Raw genomic sequence first — 18,076 nt, 5'->3', positions numbered from 1 at the left:
AAGGGGATTTGATGGTGTCGGTCGACATAAAGGATGCCTACTTACACGTCCCCATATATCCTCCGCATCAGGCTTACCTGAGGTTTGCCATTCAGGATTGTCATTACCAGTTTCAGACATTGCCGTTTGGTCTGTCCACGGCTCCGAGGATTTTTACCAAGGTAATGGCGGAAATGATGGTTCTCCTGCGCAAGCAAGGAGTCACAATTATCCCGTACTTGGACGATCTCCTGATAAAGGCGAGATCCAAGGACAAACTGGTGCAGGACATTACGCTCTCCCTGACAGTTCTGCAACAACATGGTTGGCTCCTAAACTTGCCAAAGTCACAGTTAATTCCGACGAAACGGCTGTCGTTTTTGGGAATGATTCTAGACACAGAATTACAGAGAGTCTTTCTTCCAGAGGAAAAGGCTCTAGAAATTCAGAGTCTGGTCAAACAAATTCTAAAACCAGCGAGAGTGTCAATCCTTCAATGCACTCGATTGCTGGGGAAGATGGTGGCGGCCTACGAGGCCATTCAATTAGTCAGATTCCATGCCAGAGTGTTTCAGTGGGACCCGTTGGACAAGTGGTCCGAATCCCATCTGCACATGCACCGGAAAATAATCCTGTCCTCCAAGACCAGAATCTCACTCCTGTGGTGGCTGCACAGCTCTTACCTCCTAGAGGGACGCAGGTTCGGGATCCAGGACTGGGCGAGTCTCCGAGGCTGGGGAGCAGTCACACAGGGGGAAACCTTCCAGGGAAGATGGTCAAGCCAGGAAATTTGTCTACACATAAACGTTCTGGAGTTAAGGGTCATTTACAACGGCCTTCTTCAAGCGGAACATCTTCTCGCAATCTGCCCGTCCTGATCCAGTCGGACAATATAACAGCAGTAGCGCACATAAACCGCCAGGGCGGAACAAAGTGCAGAGCGGCAATGGTAGAGGCCACAAAAGTTCTCCGCTGGGTGGAAAGACATACAAGCGCTCTGTCAGCGATCTTCATTCCAGGAGTGGACAACTGGGAAGCAGACTTCCTCAGCAGACACGATCTCCATCCAGGAGAGTGGGGTGTTCATCAAGAGGTCTTTGCAGAAGTGACAAGTCATTGGGGAATTTCTCAAATAGACATGATGGCGTCTCGCCTCAACAAGAAACTTCAGAGATATTGTTCCAGGTCGAGGGACCCTCAAGCAATAGCAGTGGAAGCCCTAGTGACACCATGGGTATTTCAGTCGGTGTATGTGTTCCCTCCGCTTCCACTCATTCCAAAGGTGCTACGGATCATAAGAAGAACAAAGGTTCAGGCGATCCTCATTGTTCTGGACTGGCCAAGGAGGGCTTGGTATCCAGATCTTCAGGAATTACTCATAGGAGATCCCTGGCCTCTTCCTCTACGAGAGGATCTGTTACAGCAGGGGCCGTGCGTATATCAAGACTTACCGCGGCTACGTTTGGCGGTTGAACGCCGGATCCTAGCCCGAAAGGGTGTTCCCAGTGAAGTAATTCCCACACTTCTTCAGGCTAGAAAAGGAGTGACGGCGAAACATTACCACCGTATTTGGAGAAAATATGTGTCTTGGTGTGAATTCAAGAAGGCTCCTACAGAAGATTTTCAGTTAGGACGTTTTCTCCATTTTCTACAAGCCGGTGTGGATGCGGGCCTAAAGTTGGGCTCCATTAAAGTACAGATATCAGCCTTATCAATTTTCTTCCAAAAACAATTGGCCTTCCTTCCAGAAGTTCAGACTTTTGTGAAAGGCGTGTTGCACATCCAACCTCCCTTTGTGCCCCCTGTGGCACCGTGGGATCTTAACGTGGTGTTGCAATTCCTTCAATCTCATTGGTTTGAACCTTTACAAAAGGTGGAGTCGAAATTCCTCACTTGGAAAGTGGTCATGCTGTTGGCCGTGGCATCCGCCAGGCGGGTGTCTGAATTGGCGGCCTTATCTCACAAGAGCCCTTATTTGATTTTCCATGAAGATAGAGCAGAATTGAGGACTCGTCAGCAGTTTCTGCCGAAAGTGGTTTCATCGTTCCACTTGAAACAGCCTATTGTGGTCCCAGTGGCTACTGACGCCTTGCTGGAATCGAAGCTTCTCGATGTAGTAAGAGCTTTGAAAATTTATGTCGCCAGAACGGCTCAGTTTAGGAAAACAGAGGCTCTGTTTGTCCTGTATGCTCACAATAAAATTGGAGCTCCTGCTTCCAAGCAGACTATTGCGCGCTGGATCTGTCATACGATTCAGAAGGCTCATTCTACGGCTGGATTGCCGTTACCGAAATCGGTGAAGGCCCATTCTACCAGAAAGGTGGGCTCATCCTGGGCGGCTGCCCGGGGGTTCTCGGCTTTACAACTTTGCCGAGTGGCTACTTGGTCGGGTTCAAACACCTTTGCGAAGTTCTACAAGTTTGATACCCTGGCTGATGAGGACCTCATGTTTGGTCAGTCGGTGCTGTAGAGTCATCCGCACTCTCCCGCCCATTCTAGAGCTTTGGTATAAACCCCATGGTTCTTGAAGTGTCCCCAGCATCCTCTAGGATGTATGAGAAAATAGGATTTTAATACCTACCGGTAAATCCTTTTCTCTTAGTCCGTAGAGGATGCTGGGCGCCCGTCCCAGTGCGTACTGTATCTGCAGTTATTAGTTATGGTTACACACAGGGCCAGCTCCAGGCGTACTAGCACCCTGAGCGAGAAAATGTAAAAGCGCCCCCACTTCGGCGCGTGCGTTCCTGGAAAAGTGGGCGTTGTCTTCTGGAAAAGTGGGCGTGGCCTTGTAACTTCATATCATCAAACTATAAACAAATCTATTTTCACACCCCCTCTACGCACACAATTAGCAGCCTTACACATAACAGCCACAGTAGTGTTCCTTACACACAATGGGGGAGATTCAAATGTTTGAAAAGTCAGTTGGGAGTCTGTTTTTTCCTATCTATTAGGTAGGTAAAAATAGACACCCAACCGACTTTTCAAACATTTCAATCTCCCCCATTGTCTCCAGTATAGTGTCATATACACATAATCTCTCCAGTATAGTGCCAGATACACACAATGTCTCCAGTATAGTGCCAGATACACATAATGTGCAGTGCTAGACAGACATGATATGCCCCCCAGCAGTGCCAGCTACACATGACATGCCCCCCAGCAGTGCCAGCTACACATGACATGCCCCGCAGCAGTGCCAGCTACACGTGACATGCCCCGCAGCAGTCCTAGCTACACGTGACATGCCCCGCAGCAGTCCTAGCTACACGTGACATGCCCCCCAGCAGTGCCAGCTACACGTGACATGCCCCCCAGCAGTGCCAGCTACACGTGACATGCCCCCCAGCAGTGCCAGCTACACGTGACATGCCCCCCAGCAGTGCCAGCTACACGTGACATGCCCCCCAGCAGTGCCAGCTACACATGATAGTGTTCACTTTTTATGGCAGGTTGCTGATCACAGGGAGGGCACATTTTTAAGTTAGGAGGGCAAAATGATGTACATACTGTAATGCTTGTTGTTCCCATTCCTACACGCTAAAGCATGGACAGTGCGCGCCGCAAAAATTTAGGGGAGTTACTTCGTGGGGAAGGTGCGTGGCCATATAATAGTGGCAATTCACATTACACCACACAGTAGTGCAGCTAATACACATTGCACCAGGTAAAACCTCCTAGACACTTTGCGCCAGGCACAGCATGTTAGACACTTTGCGCCAGGCACAGCACGTTAGACACTTTGCGCCAGGCACAGCACGTTAGACACTTTGCGCCAGGCACAGCACGTTAGACACTTTGCGCCAGGCACAGCACATTAGACACTTTGCGCCAGGCACAGCACGTTAGACACTTTGCGCCAGGCACAGCACGTTAGACACTTTGCGCCAGGCACAGCACTGAGACACAATGCGCCAGGCAGAGCACGTTAGACACATTGTGCCAGGTAGAGCACTGAGACACATTGCCCAGCCACAGACGCCTAGCGGGAACACTACATGATATGCCCCCCCAGCAGTGCCAGCTACACGTGACATGCCCCCCAGCAGTGCCAGCTACACGTGACATGCCCCCCAGCAGTGCCAGCAACATAAATGGCCACACACTGCCAGATATGTCCCCAAAGTTCCAGATACATAAATGCCCCCACAGTGCCAGATATGTCCCCACAGTGCCAGATACATAAATGCCCCCACAGTGCCAGATACATAAATGCCCCCACAGTGCCAGATACATAAATGCCCCCACAGTGCAGATATGCCCCCACAGTGCCAGATACATAACTGCCTCCACAGTGCAGATATGCCCCCACAGTGCCAGATACATAACTGCCCCCACAGTGCCAGATATGCCCCCACAGTGCCAGATACATAACTGCCCCCACAGTGCCAGATACATAACTGCCCCCACAGTGCCAGATACATAACTGCCCCCACAGTGCCAGATACATAACTGCCCCCACAGTGCCAGATACATAACTGCCCCCACAGTGCCAGATACATAAATGCCCCCACAGTGCCAGATACATAAATGCCCCCACAGTGCTAGATACATACATGCCTCCACAGTGCAGCTATGCCCCCACAGTGCCAGATACTGTGACTCACGTGTGTCATCGCGTGTGACGTGTTAAGCAGCTGCAGGAGGAAGGGAAGGCGGCGGCCAGGCAGTCTGCAGCAGCGTCCCGTCTCCAGAGTCAGTGAGTCCTCTCCTCCTGGCTATCAGTGGCTGTGCCTGTGCCGATGACTCATGAGGGGGAGTGCTATGGGCGGTCCACGGACTAAAGCTAAGCTCTGAGCGGCTCAGCGCGCTATGCGGCGTCTGCCGTCAGACGCCGGCGCCGCTGCCGCCGCACAGCGCGCACAGGGTAGTTTAGATACAGTCCGCGGCCCGCCCACAGCACTCCCCCTCATGATGAGTCATCGACACAGGCACACCGCACACACAGTCAGCCGCCCACTGCTGTTGTTGCTAGGCTACCACTACTAGGAGGCGGGCCTGGCCAGGAATGGATGGACGGACGCTGATCGCTGTTTGCTGCAGGTGCTAGCTTGCTCCAGGCTCCAGCCAGGTTCCAATATGGCGGCGCAAGCATGCGGCGCCCATTAAGGGTGGCGCCCTGCGTGGCCGCTCTATTGGAACATGCCTGGAGCCGGCCCTGGTTACACACATGTTGTGTTACGTTTATTGTCAGCCTGTTGCTGATGTTGTTCATGCCGTTGACTTGTGTTGTGTTGAATGCCATGTTGTACGGCGTGCTTGAGGTGTGAGCTGGTATGTATCTCACCTTAGTTTAACAATAAATCCTTTTCCTCGAAATGTCCGTCTCCCTGGGCACAGTTCCTATAACTGGAGTCTGGAGGAGGGGCATAGAGGGAGGAGCCAGTTCACACCCCTTTTAAAGTCTTAAAGTGCCCATGTCTCCTGCGGATCCCGTCTATACCCCATGGTTCTTGAAGTGTCCCCAGCATCCTCTACGGACTAAGAGAAAAGGATTTACCGGTAGGTATTAAAATCCTATTTTCCTGCAAGCCCACGGGTAGCTAATAAATTGGAAGAAGTCCTCGCTGGTCCCAGCTCAGAGCATGGTGCACCTGGGGGTACTCTTGGATACACGCAGTCAGAGACTGTTCCTGTCTCCAGAGTCCTGAAACTTTAGGACAGGATAAGACACTTCAATTGTCGCCCCAGAGTGTCGATAGACGCGGTGATGCAAGTCCTTGGCCTGATGGTGTCGGCTTTCAACATGGTAAAGTATGCTCAATTTCACTCTTGTGATCATGTCAAGCATGGGATGGCCTACCTGATCGGATCAGGTACCAGATGGTCTTGTTGACTCCGGAGGTTCGTCTGTCCTGGTGACTCCAGGGCCAGCAATTGTGCAGGGGCCGTCCATTCTGGATCCCCAACTGGGTCCTACTGACCACGGACGTCAGTCTGCGGCGATGGGGAGCGGTGTTGTAGCAATGCTCGTTTCAGGGTCATTGGACCAAGGAGGAACCACTCCTCCTGATCAACATTCTGAAGCTGGGGGCAGTGTTCAATGCACTATCCCTCGTCCTGCCTCTGGAACGGAACAGGCCTGTTCAGGTACAGTCAGAAAACGCCACCAAAGTGGCATACATAAACCATCAAGGCGGCAATATCAGCAGTGTTCATTCCGGGCGTCCTAAACTGGGAAGCGGACTTCCTCAGTCACCAGGGCGTTCACTCCGGAGAGTGGAGTCTTCATCCAGCAGTCTTTCAACTCCTGGTGGACAGGTGCGGCCTACCTGACGTAGACCTGATGGGGCCTTGACACAATCACAAGGTTCCGGTCTTTGGATCACGAACCAGGGATCCACAGGCAACGTTCGTGGACGCACTGGCAGTTCAGTGGAACTTTCGGCTGCCTTACATTTTCCCTCCGGTGTCACTCCTGCCCAGGGTATTGCGGACGTTCAAGCAAGGAGGAATGTTAATTCTAGTCGCTCCAGCGTGGCCCAGATGGCATTGGTTCTCAGACCTGCAGAGTCTTTCGACAAAGCGTCCCTTTCTACTTCCTCAGAGTCAAGACCTCCTCGTACATGGCCCTTGTATCTACCCGGACCTGGCCAGACTGGCTTTGACGGCGTGGGTCTTGAAGCATCACTCCTGAGGGCCAAAGTATTTACTGAGGCGGTTATTCAAACTATGCTGAAGGCCCACAAACCGGCCTCTACATGGATTTACTACAGGATTTGGCATTCTTATTTCACCTGGTGTGCCGATAAGAATTATGATGTTGGTAGATTTCAGACTTCCAGAATTCTGGCTTTTTTGCAAAGCGGGTTGGACTTAGGTCTTCGTCTGACCTCCCTCAAGATTCACATATCTGCCTTGTCGGTATGGTTTCAGCGCAAGATTGCCTCTATACCTGATGTTCATACATTCACTCAGGGACAGATGTATTAACCTGTAGAAGGCATAAGGAAGTGATAAACCAGTGATGTGTGCAAGGTGATAAATGCACCAGCCAATCAGTTCCAATATGTAAATTAACAGTTAGGATCTGATTGGCTGGTGCCTTTATCACCTTCCACGTATCACTGGTTTCTCACTTCCTTATGCCTTCTCCAGGTCAATACATCTGCCCCTCAGTGTGTTCTATGTATTCAACCTCCCTATGTTCCCCCTGTGAACAAAATTGTGCGAGTCCAAGCTGCCATAAAGTGCAGCCATTGCTGATCTAACAGGGGCAAGAACTGTGCCTGACTCCTTCAATCCACCCCACCCCCCAAAAGAAAAGTCTAGGGCATACCTCCCAACTTTGGAATCTCTGGAAGTGGGACCACATCGCGTGCCCGATTTTTAGGGGGCGTGTCCTAACGAAGGGGGTGTGGCCTCATGGCAAGTGCTATGATCGCAAGCCACGCCCCCATTTTCGTCATTATGGGGGCATGAACAGTGCTGTGAGAGCTGCTGGTCATGCCCCCTGTCCCTCTCTGCCGTGAATAGACGCTGTGCGCATGCCAACTGCGACCCGCGGGTGGGACAGCGGGACAGACCGTGAAAAACGGGACTGTCCCTCCAAAATCGGGACAGTTGGGAGGTATGGTCTAGGGCAGGCTTTTTCAACCAGTGTGCCGCGACCAGTTGCAAGGTGTGCCGCGGAGCCAGAGCAGCTTCCTGCACCTTCAGAGTGAACTGTTGGCCCGTGCTCTTCTTAGAGGACCAGCCATGCTCTGGCCATGACCTATGCCTTGAAAACGCTGTGATATCATAGGTCACAGCCGCCGCGTCTCACCACCCAGCCAGCCCACCCGCCTGCATACACATCTTTTAGTTCCCGCCTGCATACACAGCTTTCCTTGCCCACCCACATCCACACCTGCCCGACCGCCCGCTGCTCAGTATTAGCAGAACTCCACTATGAACAGACCCCCCCAATACTGAGTGACAGGGAGGAGGACAGATGATAATATTTGTTATTTTATTTCTCCTGTGGGGAATAATAGGATTTATGTGGGGAGAATAAGAATTTATGGATTTATGGGGGGGCGGGCGGAATAATGTGAATAATTCATTTGGGGAGCAATAGGATTTATGTGGGGAGAAATGTGATTGATTTATGTTTGGAGCAATAGGATTTATGTGGGGAGCAATGTGATTGTTTTTTCTGTGTAGGCCAATGTATGTGTGGATTTTTATTTATTTTTTTACTGTGAGGGCCAATGTGTGTGTTTTGTTTTTTTCTGTGGGGAACTGATGGTGTGCCTTGGCAATTTTAAAATATTGTTCGGTGTGCCGCGAGTTAAAAAAGGTTGAAAATCACTGGTCTAGGGGGTCAATCCACTTAGCTGCGAAGGGTGCGAAGTGCCGTTGCAACGGCGTTTAAACGCTGGCACTGGCACCTGATCTCACACCCTTCGCAGGCTTGAATAAGCCACGATTTGCACAAAATTGCTTGGACCTCTGGGGGAGGGGCTAGCAGTTTTGTGCGAATTCGCCCTGCCGTAAAGTGCGGCCCCTGCCGTGATGATTCATAGCTGCGATGATATCACAGCTAATTGGATTAACCCCCTATATCATTCCGACTGAATTGTAACAACTGTTATTTATTAGAGATGAGCGCCTGAAATTTTTCGGGTTTTGTGTTTTGGTTTTGGGTTCGGTTCCGCGGCCGTGTTTTGGGTTCGAACGCGTTTTGGCAAAACCTCACCGAATTTTTTTTGTCGGATTCGGGTGTGTTTTGGATTCGGGTGTTTTTTTCAAAAAACACTAAAAAACAGCTTAAATCATAGAATTTGGGGGTCATTTTGATCCCAAAGTATTATTAACCTCAAAAACCATAATTTACACTCATTTTCAGTCTATTCTGAATACCTCACACCTCACAATATTATTTTTAGTCCTAAAATTTGCACCGAGGTCGCTGTGTGAGTAAGATAAGCGACCCTAGTGGCCGACACAAACACCGGGCCCATCTAGGAGTGGCACTGCAGTGTCACGCAGGATGTCCCTTCCAAAAAACCCTCCCCAAACAGCACATGACGCAAAGAAAAAAAGAGGCGCAATGAGGTAGCTGTGTGAGTAAGATTAGCGACCCTAGTGGCCGACACAAACACCGGGCCCATCTAGGAGTGGCACTGCAGTGTCACGCAGGATGGCCCTTCCAAAAAACCCTCCCCAAACAGCACATGACGCAAAGAAAAAAAGAGGCGCAATGAGGTAGCTGTGTGAGTAAGATTAGCGACCCTAGTGGCCGACACAAACACCGGGCCCATCTAGGAGTGGCACTGCAGTGTCACGCAGGATGTCCCTTCCAAAAAACCCTCCCCAAACAGCACATGACGCAAAGAAAAAAAGAGGCGCAATGAGGTAGCTGTGTGAGTAAGATTAGCGACCCTAGTGGCCGACACAAACACCGGGCCCATCTAGGAGTGGCACTGCAGTGTCACGCAGGATGTCCCTTCCAAAAAAACCTCCCCAAACAGCACATGACGCAAAGAAAAAAAGAGGCGCAATGAGGTAGCTGACTGTGTGAGTAAGATTAGCGACCCTAGTGGCCGACACAAACACCGGGCCCATCTAGGAGTGGCACTGCAGTGTCACGCAGGATGTCCCTTCCAAAAAACCCTCCCCAATCAGCACATGATGCAAAGAAAAAGAAAAGAAAAAAGAGGTGCAAGATGGAATTGTCCTTGGGCCCTCCCACCCACCCTTATGTTGTATAAACAAAACAGGACATGCACACTTTAACCAACCCATCATTTCAGTGACAGGGTCTGCCACACGACTGTGACTGATATGACGGGTTGGTTTGGACCCCCCCCCAAAAAAGAAGCAATTAATCTCTCCTTGCACAAACTGGCTCTACAGAGGCAAGATGTCCACCTCATCTTCACCCTCCGATATATCACCGTGTACATCCCCCTCCTCACAGATTATCAATTCGTCCCCACTGGAATCCACCATCTCAGCTCCCTGTGTACTTTGTGGAGGCAATTGCTGCTGGTCAATGTCTCTGCGGAGGAATTGATTATAATTCATTTTAATGAACATCATCTTCTCCACATTTTCTGGATGTAACCTCGTACGCCGATTGCCGACAAGGTGAGCGGCGGCACTAAACACTCTTTCGGAGTACACACTTGTGGGAGGGCAACTTAGGTAGAATAAAGCCAGTTTGTGCAAGGGCCTCCAAATTGCCTCTTTTTCCTGCCAGTATAAGTACGGACTGTGTGACGTGCCTACTTGGATGCGGTCACTCATATTATCCTCCACCATTCTATCAATGTTGAGAGAATCATATGCAGTGACAGTAGACGACATGTCCGTAATCGTTGTCAGGTCCTTCAGTCCGGACCAGATGTCGGCATCAGCAGTCGCTCCAGACTGCCCTGCATCACCGCCAGCGGGTGGGCTCGGAATTCTGAGCCTTTTCCTCGCACCCCCAGTTGCGGGAGAATGTGAAGGAGGAGATGTTGACAGGTCGCGTTCCGCTTGACTTGACAATTTTGTCACCAGCAGGTCTTTCAACCCCAGCAGACTTGTGTCTGCCGGAAAGAGAGATCCAAGGTAGGCTTTAAATCTAGGATCGAGCACGGTGGCCAAAATGTAGTGCTCTGATTTCAACAGATTGACCACCCGTGAATCCTTGTTAAGCGAATTAAGGGCTCCATCCACAAGTCCCACATGCCTAGCGGAATCGCTCCGTGTTAGCTCCTCCTTCAATGTCTCCAGCTTCTTCTGCAAAAGCCTGATGAGGGGAATGACCTGACTCAGGCTGGCAGTGTCTGAACTGACTTCACGTGTGGCAAGTTCAAAGGGCATCAGAACCTTGCACAACGTTGAAATCATTCTCCACTGCGCTTGAGACAGGTGCATTCCACCTACTATATCGTGCTCAATTGTATAGGCTTGAATGGCCTTTTGCTGCTCCTCCAACCTCTGAAGCATATAGAGGGTTGAATTCCACCTCGTTACCACTTCTTGCTTCAGATGATGGCAGGGCAGGTTCAGTAGTTTTTGGTGGTGCTCCAGTCTTCTGTACGTGGTGCCTGTACGCCGAAAGTGTCCCGCAATTCTTCTGGCCACCGACAGCATCTCTTGCACGCCCCTGTCGTTTTTTAAAAAATTCTGCACCACCAAATTCAAGGTATGTGCAAAACATGGGACGTGCTGGAATTTGCCCATATTTAATGCACACACAATATTGCTGGCGTTGTCCGATGCCACAAATCCACAGGAGAGTCCAATTGGGGTAAGCCATTCCGCGATGATCTTCCTCAGTTGCCGTAAGAGGTTTTCAGCTGTGTGCGTATTCTGGAAAGCGGTGATACAAAGCGTAGCCTGCCTAGGAAAGAGTTGGCGTTTGCGAGATGCTGCTACTGGTGCCGCCGCTGCTGTTCTTGCGGCGGGAGTCCATACATCTACCCAGTGGGCTGTCACAGTCATATAGTCCTGACCCTGCCCTGCTCCACTTGTCCACATGTCCGTGGTTAAGTGGACATTGGGTACAACTGCATTTTTTAGGACACTGGTGAGTCTTTTTCTGACGTCCGTGTACATTCTCGGTATCGCCTGCCTAGAGAAGTGGAACCTAGATGGTATTTGGTAACGGGGGCACACTGCCTCAATAAATTGTCTAGTTCCCTGTGAACTAACGGCGGATACCGGATGCACGTCTAACACCAACATAGTTGTCAAGGCCTCAGTTATCCGCTTTGCAGTAGGATGACTGCTGTGATATTTCATCTTCCTCGCAAAGGACTGTTGGACAGTCAATTGCTTACTGGAAGTAGTACAAGTGGGCTTACGACTTCCCCTCTGGGATGACCATCGACTCCCAGCGGCAACAACAGCAGCGCCAGCAGCAGTAGGCGTTACACGCAAGGATGCATCGGAGGAATCCCAGGCAGGAGAGGACTCGTCAGAATTGCCAGTGACATGGCCTGCAGGACTATTGGCATTCCTGGGGAAGGAGGAAATTGACACTGAGGGAGTTGGTGGGGTGGTTTGCGTGAGCTTGGTTACAAGAGGAAGGGATTTACTGGTCAGTGGACTGCTTCCGCTGTCACCCAAAGTTTTTGAACTTGTCACTGACTTATTATGAATGCGCTGCAGGTGACGTATAAGGGAGGATGTTCCGAGGTGGTTAACGTCCTTACCCCTACTTATTACAGCTTGACAAAGGGAACACACGGCTTGACACCTGTTGTCCGCATTTCTGGTGAAATACCTCCACACCGAAGAGCTGATTTTTTTGGTATTTTCACCTGGCATGTCAACGGCCATATTCCTCCCACGGACAACAGGTGTCTCCCCGGGTGCCTGACTTAAACAAACCACCTCACCATCAGAATCCTCCTGGTCAATTTCCTCCCCAGCGCCAGCAACACCCATATCCTCCTCATCCTGGTGTACTTCAACACTGACATCTTCAATCTGACTATCAGGAACTGGACTGCGGGTGCTCCTTCCAGCACTTGCAGGGGGCGTGCAAATGGTGGAAGGCGCATGCTCTTCACGTCCAGTGTTGGGAAGGTCAGGCATCGCAACCGACACAATTGGACTCTCCTTGTGGATTTGGGATTTCGAAGAATGCACAGTTCTTTGCTGTGCTGCTTTTGCCAGCTTGAGTCTTTTCATTTTTCTAGCGAGAGGCTGAGTGCTTCCATCCTCATGTGAAGCTGAACCACTAGCCATGAACATAGGCCAGGGCCTCAGCCGTTCCTTGCCACTCCGTGTGGTAAATGGCATATTGGCAAGTTTACGCTTCTCCTCCGACAATTTTATTTTAGGTTTTGGAGTCCTTTTTTTTCTGATATTTGGTGTTTTGGATTTGACATGCTCTGTACTATGACATTGGGCATCGGCCTTGGCAGACGACGTTGCTGGCATTTCATCGTCTCGGCCATGACTAGTGGCAGCAGCTTCAGCACGAGGTGGAAGTGGATCTTGATCTTTCCCTAATTTTGGAACCTCAACATTTTTGTTCTCCATATTTTAATAGGCACAACTAAAAGGCACCTCAGGTAAACAATGGAGATGGATACTAGTATACAATTATGGACTGCCTGCCGACTGCAGACACAGAGGTAGCCACAGCCGTGAACTACCGTACTGTACTGTGTCTGCAGCTAATATAGACTGGTTGATAAAGAGAAGATGTCTATGTAACTATGTATGTATAAAGAAGACTGAAAAAAATCCACGGTTAGGTGGTATACAATTATGGACGGACTGCCTGCCGAGTGCAGACACAGAGGTAGCCACAGCCGTGAACTACCGTACTGTACTGTGTCTGCAGCTAATATAGACTGGTTGATAAAGAGAAGATGTCTATGTAACTATGTATGTATAAAGAAGAATGAAAAAAAACCACGGTTAGGTGGTATACAATTATGGACGGACTGCCTGCCGAGTGCAGACACAGAGGTAGCCACAGCCGTGAACTACCGTACTGTACTGTGTCTGCAGCTAATATAGACTGGTTGATAAAGAGAAGATGTCTATGTAACTATGTATGTATAAAGAAGAATGAAAAAAATCCACGGTTAGGTGGTATACAATTATGGACGGACTGCCTGCCGAGTGCAGACACAGAGGTAGCCACAGCCGTGAACTACCGTACTGTACTGTGTCTGCAGCTAATATAGACTGGTTGATAAAGAGAAGATGTCTATGTAACTATGTATGTATAAAGAAGAATGAAAAAAAACCACGGTTAGGTGGTATACAATTATGGACGGACTGCCTGCCGAGTGCAGACACAGAGGTAGCCACAGCCGTGAACTACCGTACTGTACTGTGTCTGCAGCTAATATAGACTGGTTGATAAAGAGAAGATGTCTATGTAACTATGTATGTATAAAGAAGAATGAAAAAAATCCACGGTTAGGTGGTATTACAATTATGGACGGACTGCCTGCCGAGTGCAGAGACACAGAGGTAGCCACAGCCGTGAACTACCGTACTGTGTCTGCTGCGACTGGATGATAAATGATATAAAAAATATATATATATCACTACTGCAGCCGGACAGGTATATATTATATATTATATAATGACGGACCTGCTGGACACTGTCTGTCAGCAGAATGAGTTTTATTTTTATAGAATAAAAAAAAAAAAAACACACAAGTGAAGTCACACGACGAGTGTTTAACTTTTTCAGGCAATCACAATATAAGTATACTACTAACTATACTGGTGGTCAGTGTGGTCAGGTCACTGGTCAGTCACACTGGCAGTGGCACTCCTGCAGCAAAAGTGTGCACTGTTTAATTTTAATATAATATGTACTCCTGGCTCCTGCTATAACCTATAACTGGCACTGCAGTAGTGCTCCCCAGTCTCCCCCACAATTATAAGCTGTGTGAGCTGAGCAGTCAGACAGATATATAATATATATAGATGATGCAGCACACTGGCCTGAGCCTGAGCAGTGCACACAGATATGGTATGTGACTGACTGAGTCACTGTGTGTATCGCTTTTTTCAGGCAGAGAACGGATATATTAAATAAACTGCACTGTGTGTCTGGTGGTCACTCACTATATAATATATTATGTACTCCTGGCTCCTGCTATAACCTATAACTGGCACTGCAGTAGTGCTCCCCAGTCTCCCCCACAATTATAAGCTGTGTGAGCTGAGCAGTCAGACAGATATATATAATATTATATATAGATAATAGATGATGCAGCACACTGGCCTGAGCCTGAGCAGTGCACACAGATATGGTATGTGACTGACTGAGTCACTGTGTGTATCGCTTTTTTCAGGCAGAGAACGGATATATTAAATAAACTGCACTGTGTGTCTGGTGGTCACTCACTATATAATATATTATGTACTCCTGGCTCCTGCTATAACCTATAACTGGCACTGCAGTAGTGCTCCCCAGTCTCCCCCACAATTATAAGCTGTGTGAGCTGAGCAGTCAGACAGATATATATAATATTATATATAGATAATAGATGATGCAGCACACTGGCCTGAGCCTGAGCAGTGCACACAGATATGGTATGTGACTGACTGAGTCACTGTGTGTATCGCTTTTTTCAGGCAGAGAACGGATATATTAAATAAACTGCACTGTGTGTCTGGTGGTCACTCACTATATAATATATTATGTACTCCTGGCTCCTGCTATAACCTATAACTGGCACTGCAGTAGTGCTCCCCAGTCTCCCCCACAATTATAAGCTGTGTGAGCTGAGCAGTCAGACAGATATATATAATATTATATATAGATAATAGATGATGCAGCACACTGGCCTGAGCCTGAGCAGTGCACACAGATATGGTATGTGACTGAGTCACTGTGTGCTGTGTATCGCTTTTTTCAGGCAGAGAACGGATTATAAAGTAAACTGCACTGTCCTCACTAGTAAACTCTCTCCACTCAGTCTCTACACTTCTACAGTAACAGTACTCCTCCTAGTCAGCTCCAGTAAATCTCTCTCAGTCTCTTATAATCTAAATGGAGAGGACGCCAGCCACGTCCTCTCCCTATCAATCTCAATGCACGTGTGAAAATGGCGGCGACGCGCGGCTCCTTATATAGAATCCGAGTCTCGCGATAGAATCCGAGCCTCGCGAGAATCCGACAGCGTCATGATGACGTTCGGGCGCGCTCGGGTTAACCGAGCAAGGCGGGAAGATCCGAGTCTGCTCGGACCCGTGAAAAAAACCATGAAGTTCTGGCGGGTTCGGATTCAGAGAAACCGAACCCGCTCATCTCTATTATTTATATTGTGTTATATTGAATCAAAAAATTGTTTTTTAAAAATTCACTGTGACTTTATTACTGAAGTGCATATAGAACAAGTAGTGTAGCTCGAACAGCAAAGCAAATACAAAAATTCTGAAGTCCTATTCCTTTACCGCTAATGAACTAAGTATGATTACCTTCAGAAAGGTATGAAATGAAGTTTTTGTTGTACAGTGTAAGATAACTAGAATGTTGAATATACACAGCGTTCCATGCGCGCTTATGACGTGCGAGGCCCCGCCCTCTGGCCTTTGTCCGCCCCGTGGTTGCCGTGGTTACCCCGGATATAGGTGGTGGTCTGAGACGTCGTTGTTCATACGCCTTCCCCGGCGAGGACATGAGAGGATGGGCCTCGGCTGCCGGGGGGATCTGGCGAATTTAGAGCGTTCTGCGAGTCAAGGTAACTGAGGCGGGGGTTGCTGGGGGGCCGGTCGGGGGAGCGGAGTGTTGAGCTAGATGACTGACGGTTGGTGCCCTCATGGCCGGGTCTGTGCCGGTTACCTAGGCCCTGCTTCTGGTAGTGCTTCTCTGGCACCCATGCTGCCCTGACTGATTTCCCGGCATAACAGGCTGCCTGTGTATGTGTTCTGGAGAGCAGCATGGGGTTCCGGGGGATTGTCTCTGCGACCTGCACGACATGTGTCATTGATTTACAGAGCACAAATAAAAAAAAAAAAAAAAAAAATATATATATATATATATATTTGTCTGTGGTCCTGAGGAAGGCGCTGTCTCTTTTTGTTTCTAAACAGTTCCTTATGGGCTCCCCTGCATCTTTCCTGAACAACTGTGGTTAAAATTGACCCTGGTCACTAAAGACTTTGAATTGACGATTCCATGCATTTCTCTTTTGGTTACATTTTGTGCACTCTATGGCTGGCTGACACTTGGTTGTGTATAGCATTGTAATTGTGTTGGATTTTGGGATGCATGTTATAGTACCAATGTCTTCATGATCTCCACAGCCACAACCTCCAGACTGCAGCTAGGTGCACATTGGAACAACGGGTGTTCATTCCAACATCTGAGCGATTGCCCGTATAAACTTGCGCTATGTTAATGAAGGATGGAATGATCATGTTCCTTTCTTCATTAGCATACTATAGGACGCTAGCAGTATCGTCAGGTTTGATTTGCAGCGCTTCAAATATGACGACATTGCTAGCAACTGCGGCCACTCGCATATTGGGCATACAAACTGGCTGATATGCGCTGATGTGAGGGATATGTTGGATGACATTGTTTAGTGTGTGCAAGCTTGAGGTGGGTACACACTGGGTGATAGATCTGGCATTAGAACGGATGATATATTGCTAGCGGGTTGGTGGGTGTGTACACCCAATATGTTTGTGAATGACGTTCATATGTATCACGTAAGCTGCACAGCCTATGGCCAATATATCTGCAGATATACTGGTGCATCAGACGGTGTGTATGGGCAGTCCACCCATACCGTGTGTACTGCCGTACACTTGCTGCAGAAACTGATGTTACTGGGTCGGCAAATGGAAATCCTGTCCAGCTGGATGATTGGACTGACCTATCGAGCGGTCGATCTGTAAGTTTGTGTGCACCTGACTTGGCCACTCTGTCATCGTGGTGTGTACACAGCATCAGTCTCTAAATATTTAGCGCTATGTGTACTGAACTCCATGTTCTTAGCCTATTTTTTTGTCCCGTAGGATTGCCGGTGATTTCTCTGGGCCATAATAATCTATAAGCTAACTTGCCAAAAAAAGAGGGATGTCCTAAATGAACAACACAACAAATAAAACAATACTTATTCCAATTAGGCAATAGGTAGCTAATGATACCCGACATTTAAAATATTTTGACATGTTATTTATAAAGCTATTTAAACTGTCCGAATGTTGCTCTATTATTGATGATAATGGTACTTCTCATTTGTGTTATTTCTGCAGTGTCAAACCATGACCATAATGCATGAGGCATCTCCAGGGACCTCCACGTGTCAGAACCAGTTGTGCAAACCCATGGCACCTTCTTCTGGAAACCTAGACACAGGTTTGGCACTGTGTAATAGAAGATTTAGCTAGACTGTCTCTAAGACCATTTGCTAGGGCTGCCTAACCCCCCCCCCCCCCTCTTCCCCACATAGGCAGTGCAGCACAGCCGATCGCTAATATATTTAAAGATATCAGCGCATCGGACTGTGTGTACAGGCAGTCCGCTGACCGGCCGTGCATGGTTGCAGGGATTTCATGTCACTGCTAGGCAGCAAATTCAAATGCCCGTTCATTTGGATGACAGGACTGACATATTGTGCGGCCGATCGGTAAGTGTGTATACAGATGTAGCTGTGTTCATGTTTGCAGATATGCAGCATGCTAAATC

General features: G+C 48.8%; 1 protein-coding gene across 4 annotated transcripts in view; it reads left to right on the top strand.

Annotated features, from left to right (window-relative positions):
• The window catches only part of USP42 (ubiquitin specific peptidase 42), a 204,478-nt gene that overhangs the window by 32,758 nt on the left and 153,644 nt on the right, over positions 1–18,076 (top strand). Inside the window, exons 1-3 of one of the 4 annotated variants that reach the window (XM_063934472.1) lie at positions 16,048–16,121; positions 17,404–17,521; positions 17,644–17,746. In XM_063934472.1, the coding sequence (XP_063790542.1) occupies positions 17,653–17,746 (94 nt within the window). In that variant the 5' untranslated portion in view covers positions 16,048–16,121; positions 17,404–17,521; positions 17,644–17,652. Of the gene's footprint in view, positions 1–16,010; positions 16,122–17,403; positions 17,522–17,643; positions 17,747–18,076 lie in introns of those variants that run through there. The other 3 variants (XM_063934471.1, XM_063934470.1, XM_063934473.1) reach the window with 3 other exon arrangements.

Source organism: Pseudophryne corroboree, chromosome 7 (assembly GCF_028390025.1).
Source record: "Pseudophryne corroboree isolate aPseCor3 chromosome 7, aPseCor3.hap2, whole genome shotgun sequence".
Classification (NCBI taxonomy): domain Eukaryota; kingdom Metazoa; phylum Chordata; class Amphibia; order Anura; family Myobatrachidae; genus Pseudophryne; species Pseudophryne corroboree.
Note: the sequence above shows the minus strand (reverse complement) of the source record. Positions and strands in the feature narration are given on the sequence as shown.